The 7,390-nt window shown below is 43.0% G+C and overlaps 1 protein-coding gene across 1 annotated transcript; it reads right to left on the bottom strand.

Moving 5' to 3' along the window:
* Positions 1–3,110: 3,110 nt before the first annotated feature.
* CTSZ (cathepsin Z) lies at positions 3,111–7,189 on the bottom strand (the record flags this gene model as incomplete). The annotated part of the gene is made up of 5 exons (XM_010150799.1): positions 3,111–3,404; positions 3,904–4,066; positions 4,347–4,497; positions 5,110–5,289; positions 7,026–7,189. Coding segments are annotated over 5 exons (772 nt in total), but the record flags the coding sequence as incomplete, so codon positions are not given.
* Positions 7,190–7,390: the final 201 nt, after the last annotated feature.

Below are 7,390 nucleotides of genomic sequence, written 5' to 3'. Positions count from 1 at the left end.
GCACGGTAGGAAAACAAAAAAAGGGCATTTGATGAACTTGCCCGGTGACCTTGAGCTTCATGTCAGAGGACTGTCAGCGCACACTGGAAAACTGAATCATACTGCAGGATTTTCTGTTGTTACACAACTCGGTATAAATCTGAATATTCTGAAGGCAGGATGGGGAGAGAGAGACTGAATTCAAAGAATGGTGCTTTGGTTACTTGCAGATTCGGTCACTGATTCTTTGTGTAATATACAAAACAAAGAATGGGGAAGGTAGTTCCTACTAAAAATGCTTTGCAGACAGTTCTCTGAAGACTAAATCTTGAATGCTCTAGGTTTGGATGTTCTGAATTGTTTTAAAAAAAAAAAAAGCAGTTTGTGTGACTAGTCATGATGCCTCTTTCTCACCTCTGCAATATATTAGGATTCTAAATATCATACGTGTTTACTGCTATGAAAAAACCTGTGTAATGCAAGTGGAGTTGTAACAGTCAGGTATTAACAGCTGAAGCCTGTGTGAGTGTTCTCTTTCAGAACCTGTTTTTTGGTAAATAGGTGCATCTGTTACTGGTAAGTTTCATTACCACGTCAGAGTTCTACTGCTGTCCAGCCCTATGAATGTGTACAGAAACTTCATTACTGATTCTTGTGCTTGTCTTTTATACTTATCTCTACTCTGCCCTGGTTGATGCCAAACACTGGGGAGATACACCCAAGATAAATTATAATCTTTAAATAAATTTTTTTTCTTTTCCAGAGCTTGCTTTCAAAGTTTCATTAAGGCCACTCTTTCTGTTCATTAGGCTGGATTTCTCTTTGTACAGGCACATAGGGTTTGTTTAAAAGTGAGGGGTATAGACAAGCCCATTGTTGTCTTCCAAGCACCTCTGTTTTCCGAAGAACCTGCTTTCTAAAAGACTGACACTTTAAGTCCACCTGGATGTAAATCTAAAAAGGAAATCACTGTTCTCTGCTGTCAGTGATTCATGAATGGGAACTCTGAGCTACCATGATAACTGAGACAGCAGCCAACTGTATGGATTTGTAACTCCTTATGAGGAGCGCATATTCCCTTTCATCAGCCAGCCCCTCACCTATATATTTCACAGGGACTGAACTTACCATGACCAGCTTAAAGCACAGTCTGAAAAATGGGCAAAACTTGCTTCTGTAGAAGCTGTTCTGAACTTCTTTACATATCTTTGAATAGAAGTACTGTCACTCCAGCTAACTCTTACTGTTTAAACTTGCACAAGACCTATTTTTCATAATATTTTAAGTAGAATTAGCATGTATATTTAGCTTTTTGTAGCCCCCGACTTCCCTTTGTTTTGGAATTAACTACAGAAACAATTCACCCTCGAAAGCTTTGTTGTAGGATCTAGCCCTGAATCATCTTTTAGTGATAAATGAGCAGTTTAGTGTCCATTGCAAATTTGCAAGCTGTTCAACAAGATATACTTCTGCTTTCCACTGTGTTCAAGCTTGATATTGCTTCTGCTAAACAGCTGAGTTGCTCTGCATTTATCAATGATGAGACTATTTTTTAGTAAAACCTTCCATGGTGCTGTGATCAGTACTGTCACACAACCATGCTCATCTCACAGTTGAACTTCAATTAGAGCAAGCACTGCAGATCAGCAGAATTGATCCTTATTGACATTGTGGAGTCACTTTGCTATGGTAAAGCAAAGACAAGAAGGCAGATGAAATTGTCTTTTGCCTGTATTTAAATGTGTATTACTGTCTTTCTGCTTGAGGTGAATGGTGGATGAGAATCACCTCATGATTAGAGTAAGATTCTTGTATGTAGGAAGCCAAAATTATGCCCATATCAACCTGAAAAGTCTGTCTTTGAGGTCTTATTGCCTACTGGAACATGGCTTGACCTCAGGTCTAAAACATGTTCTCATTGTTTAGCTTTCAAACAGCACAGCTTTTAGTATTGTGACCATCAGTGTAGCACAACCGCCTCAACTTCATCCTAGACACTAGCAGTTTCATGGGTCTTCCATGTTCTGCCAAACTTACCTTCTGAGTAGGAGCAGACTTTCTTTCACAAATGGAAAACCAAGATATGTTGCAGAACTACCAAGCAGGGTACCAGACAATAGAGAGTTTCTGGACAGACTTCCCTCCCCTCACCCCCTTCCTCTGTACCACTAAAGCTTTAACTTACAGGTTTGAGTAAGGTATAATACAAAAGTTGGTTGGATTTATGGCAGGCTCTGGAGATTGACATTTACAAGTCAGGTTCTGCAACATCTGAATGCCTCTTCTCTTCCTTGCTTGTTGAAGTTGGATGCTTCCTTGTAGCATTCTCTGGTGTGGGAATGAAGTTTAACTTGGAACTGTTACTTGAAAAGTCCAGCAAAAGCAGTACCAGCCTGGGTAAGCTTTGGGTAGCCAGTCTACCCTGGGAGACTGCTTGTTAGGTACAACAAGAAGCAACAATCAAAACCATGTACTAATAAGCTCTTACAATACAAGAGTCATGTAAAAGTCTGTTTATTACATGCAATTAACAGTGCCAGTTAGTAACACTTGATTATGGCACTAATTTCCCACTTAGCAACTGGCTCAGTTTTAAGGAAGAGAGTTTGCTACCAACCTTCAAATTAGTGAAGAGTTCTGGGTTGGGGCAGTTCATACTTTGCCTCTTTAGGAGAAAAATGGCACAGCCAATCACATATTAAAGCGAGGACTTTGAGCAAGGCCAAGGCTTAAATAACAAGTGTTTAGACTTGGTCTTTTGATCAAAGTAATTCCCATTATCATCGTAGCTGTTTAAAAGCAACTGCATTACATGAGACTTCCAACAAAACTTGTTTCACCAGGAGGGCAAGGAAACAGAGGATGTAGTTTTTGAATGTCCAGACTTTGAAGTTCTAGACTTGGCTTTGGTTTTTCACCTGCACCACTGTCAGGTGGTATTTGCTCAGTACTGTCAGAGAATTCAGTAAGCTCTACACCCAAATATTGAGTACACTTTTTCCTTCCCAGTATGTCTACATAATTTCTATTTAAAAGATTGAGATTTACATACTCACAGAAACTGTGTAAGTCAGTATGATTTAAATACTGTGCATCAAGGCAGATGACTTTCTCACAGGTAAATTAAGTTGTAAATAATTACCTAAAAGCAGCTCTGTATTTACTTTGAAGACCTTGTGTGTTGGTACCTGGGTTAATTGTGCCTGATGGTGAACTGTGAAAGTTATAAAGTACTATTGGAACAGAAAAAGGTTGTGTTGGGAAGCTTCCAAACAAAGTAGTTCCTAAACAGAAAGGTGTATGGTGTAGGATCAAGGAAGTACAGCATCTCCATATGCACAGTCCTCTTCAATAGCAAGATTGTACTCTGCTCCTCTTCCGCCTTTATACGCACTTGTCACAATTCTCAGCCACCCTCTTTCACCCTGTAAAAGCATTAATTTGCACTGTGAATTAGGAAACATCGCTACAGAAAGTTACGCTGTTGAGTCTGTCCTGCCTTCCAAATAGGACTGATGTGTAAGTGAATGAGGAATTCACTTAAGGTGAAGTATAACACTAGGTGCACAGGGCAGCCTTGTTTAAAGGGCTAGTCTGCTTTGGTGAATTTACCACCCCCTCACCTGTCCCAGGTATGGGCCTTGATTTTCGCCTACAACTAACAGTAACTTACCCACAGTTACAGGTGCCCCTAACAGCAGCTGCATGCCTATGCAAGCATTTGGGATTGCATTAACATTACCCAAGTAACTCTGGCTGACTGTGCTTGTCTTCAGATCAGTTAGGTTTCATTTTCTGCTAGTCTAGTTCAAATAAAGTTTTACATTTCTTATGTGCAGGCTTTGAACCTTCCTGTTCACAAGTGAAAAACTCCACCTTCCCTCTAAGGTCAGTCTGCAAATGTTTGTTCCCATGTTTACTTACCCAGGGTTCACCCCATGAGTTGCGAACAATCCAGTATTCTGTTCCATTTTCTACACCCCAGCCAGCCACAGACACAATGTGATTCACCACGGGTGAGGGGTTATACTCTGTGTAAAGTCCTCCAGTGTAAGCATCCAGCTTTTCAGTAGCCATTATGCCACAGCTGTAATAAAACAGAGAAAGCATTTTTTATACAAGGAGATCAGGGCAGGGGCCTGACTGAAAACCAATTGGTTTTCTTGCATTTTGACTTCAGAGCTCAGTTTATCTACAAACAAGCCGAAGCCTGCATATCTGTGCAGAGCTGCTAGCGTATGCTGGAGTGGAGAAGTCGATTAGTCCTTAGTTAGTTGACCTCAGTCATTAGACTGAGTTTCAAGTACTTCAATCCTAGTATTACCAGTAGATACTTTTTTTTACCATTCCAGGTTTGGTTTTTTTACCTAATTGGTCCATTAGTATAGATTTCTGCCATCATTTTTTCTCTTCCACTGACAGACCCATAGTCAGCAACTTTCCAGAGGGTGTAGTTCTTTATCACATGGCATTCTCCAAAAGTGACACAAGTTCCACACTGGTTAAACTTCTTACACTCTACAAAACAAAGATGAGACGATCACTACAAGAGAATGGTTTTCAACTGAATTAATGATACAACACTAAGCTTTTTGTTTGTTTTAACTTATTTGAGGCAGATATTAATAACTTAAGAGTAATTACTAATACTCTCTGGTGAACTGAATTCCTTCCTGGAAACCACATTTAAAATCTCTACAATCACTCATTACTATTCTTTCATTGGTCTACATGCATTGCTGAGGAAATGCTTCAGATGTGGTTCTCTATAGACACAGAAACTAGTCCAGTCATACATGACCAGATAAAGGTTACATTTCTCCTTTGCGGAGTTTGATGTGACATTTGTAAATATTTCAGTACATTAGAGATTGTATGTCACAGGCTTAAGAGATTAAGTTAAAACAATTTAGCTGCAAACTTGTCTGGGCCTGATTTAAGGCTGTGCTGTCTGGCTAGAGTAAAAGAGACACAGGCCTGTAAAGAAAATCTGTTCTGTCAGTCAAACAGCAGGTACTAGACCAAAAGGCAGGAACCAGTACACTGAAAACCTGAGAAATGGTTTTCTTTATATAGAAGATCTGCTAAACCTGAGATAAAGCCTTAAAGCAAAGCAAATAGGCATCATACTTTGATCCTTAGCTTGGTAGTTGTTGCAGGTCTCATCTGGAATGCCATGGTTGTGGGCATACATCCAAACACCGGAGTGGTCTCCGCCTTCACAGGATCCTGCATCAGCACAATCAATCACATTCTGAACAGAGAGGTAGGCAGAAGGCCATGCACCTTTTCTCTTTATGTTGATTCGATCTGTAAAGATAAGAAACGGGGTTTAGTGGGTGGTGTGTTTTAACTAGTGTTAAAACTGTCTCTCCTTCATTGAGCCTGTAACTGTTTACAGGCAACAGTACTTGTGGTTGGAAAAGCCTCTACAGTTGGTAGCGAGGCACACAGCGTGACCTAAGTCAAATCAGCAGGCTGAGGAGTTACTGCAGGTTTCCATTTGAAGTTTTTTCCGTTAAAAACTCAGCAAGAATACACAGATGAGTAAGATCTGTTTAAAGCCTTGAAGTGCCCTATACCTCTTTATTCAAGTCACATCTTCTGAGAGCTTCCAGATCCATTTCCTGGCTTTGACAGCAGAGAGTTTTCAAATATACATCATAAAACCAGCTCTCACTAGCCTCTTCGACAGGAGTGAAGCTTTCTGCAGAGACCCCTGCAGCCTGGGTCTCTGGCTCTGAGAGTCTTCGCAAACTTACAGCAAGACAAGGCTTTCAGAAGCGTACCCTTGCTGTTATGTCAACATCTCACTGTTACCCTGCCAACTCAGACCCGCATCATCACCCTGCTGCCATCTTTCATCAGAAACGGCTGGCTTACTAGGCAGAAAAGCTTCCAATGAGTATTTATAAACTGCTTCTCGCAGTGCATTAAACAGTCTTAACTGATGCCACTGGAGTATTTTAAATCCTATTACTACTAACAACATTCAACTACACTTGACAGAACTGGGAGGCATTATCCCAGTCTAGACTTCCAGCAGCAAGGAAGGAATGCTTTAAGTATTCATAGCACTTAAAAAGATAGCTTCATTTTTTAAATCAACCTGTTGTCTTTGTAAAGATGCACACCTGGCATACCTCCGCACACCATTTTTAACCAGTTACATAATTAAGAAGCTGCTATATTTTTTCTAGCCTAGTATTTCACTACATCATGGCAGGCTTCGTACGTGTCTATTTTTGTACTGCGTCCTTCGCTTTTCCTGCTGTCTGGTCACACCTGCGTCGCCTTCCCATTTCTGCACAATTTCCTTTCTCCTCCCAGTCAGTCCTCTCACAGCCTCCCTGTGCAGACAGTACTCCTGCGGCATGCTATTGCTGCATACAAATCATGTGTTCTCTCTAGAGAAAATACTTCTCCAGTCGAAGCAAACCCCTGCTTCCCTTTTCGCAAGAAAGAGGCCGACAGCTGTCTGCCGAAACTGGGTTTGTCTGTGTGCTGCAGTAGCCAGGTCAGCTGAGTGACTGGGCTCTCGAAGCTAATACCCTGCGGGCCCTTCCCACAAGAGGCAACTTGTTTCATTTCCTGGTGTTCAGGCATCGCTGGAGCAGCCCCTTCTTGCTGTACAGTAGTGCAGCAGGCTGAGGCACCAAAAAAGGAAGGAGACAATAACGCTTTTGCATCTGCTGCTACCATCGCCGTGCTTCCACAACGAGGAGCAGAAGGCTTAGTTCTTACTCCAGGCCCTAAAGAGCAGTTTGGCAGGAGCTACGAACACGTTCCCTCTGCAAACAGGTTTTTAACTGCAGCAGCGTTCCCACCACACACAGTTCTGAGGGTGGGGACAGCCTAATTGCTTCCTCTATTAAAACCAAACCTCCTTGCCTTCAGCTCAGGAATTCCCACTGTGTTCAGTCATCTCGGTCTCGCTTTTTGCTGCATCAGTCACTGCAGTGATGCGGCACCTCGTCTTTATTCCTGCTATTTAGTGAGTTTTCTTTCCGTACGGATACCTCCGAGTCCGCGGGCGCGCGGCATACCTGCTAAGGCGCTGGTGCTGCCGTGGGCCCAGCAGGACCCGCAGTACTGGGGGATGTGCTGGTTCCGCGTGGCGCTGGCGTAATTGACGCCGCTCACGTTCCGCCAGTCCCAGCTCCGGGGCAGCGCCGAGACGTCCAGGTACTCGTGCGGGCGGGGGTACGTCCTGTGCGGAGGCAGAGGGAAGAGCCGCTGCCCATACCCGTGGTTTCAGGCGAACGAGGGGATTTTTAGGCAAAAATACCCGGTTTTCACCGAGTTCCCTGACGAGGCCGCGAGTGTCCCGGCCGGCGCGGGTCACGTGAGAGCGGGCAGCGTGACCGTCTCGTGACCAGCCCCGCGCCCCGCGGAGCCCCCCCACTCCTCC

Source organism: Eurypyga helias, unplaced genomic scaffold, assembly GCF_000690775.1.
Source record: "Eurypyga helias isolate BGI_N326 unplaced genomic scaffold, ASM69077v1 scaffold42404, whole genome shotgun sequence".
NCBI classification, from domain to species: domain Eukaryota; kingdom Metazoa; phylum Chordata; class Aves; order Eurypygiformes; family Eurypygidae; genus Eurypyga; species Eurypyga helias.
The sequence above is the reverse complement of the archived record's forward strand: the minus strand, read 5'-3'. Positions and strand labels throughout refer to the sequence as shown.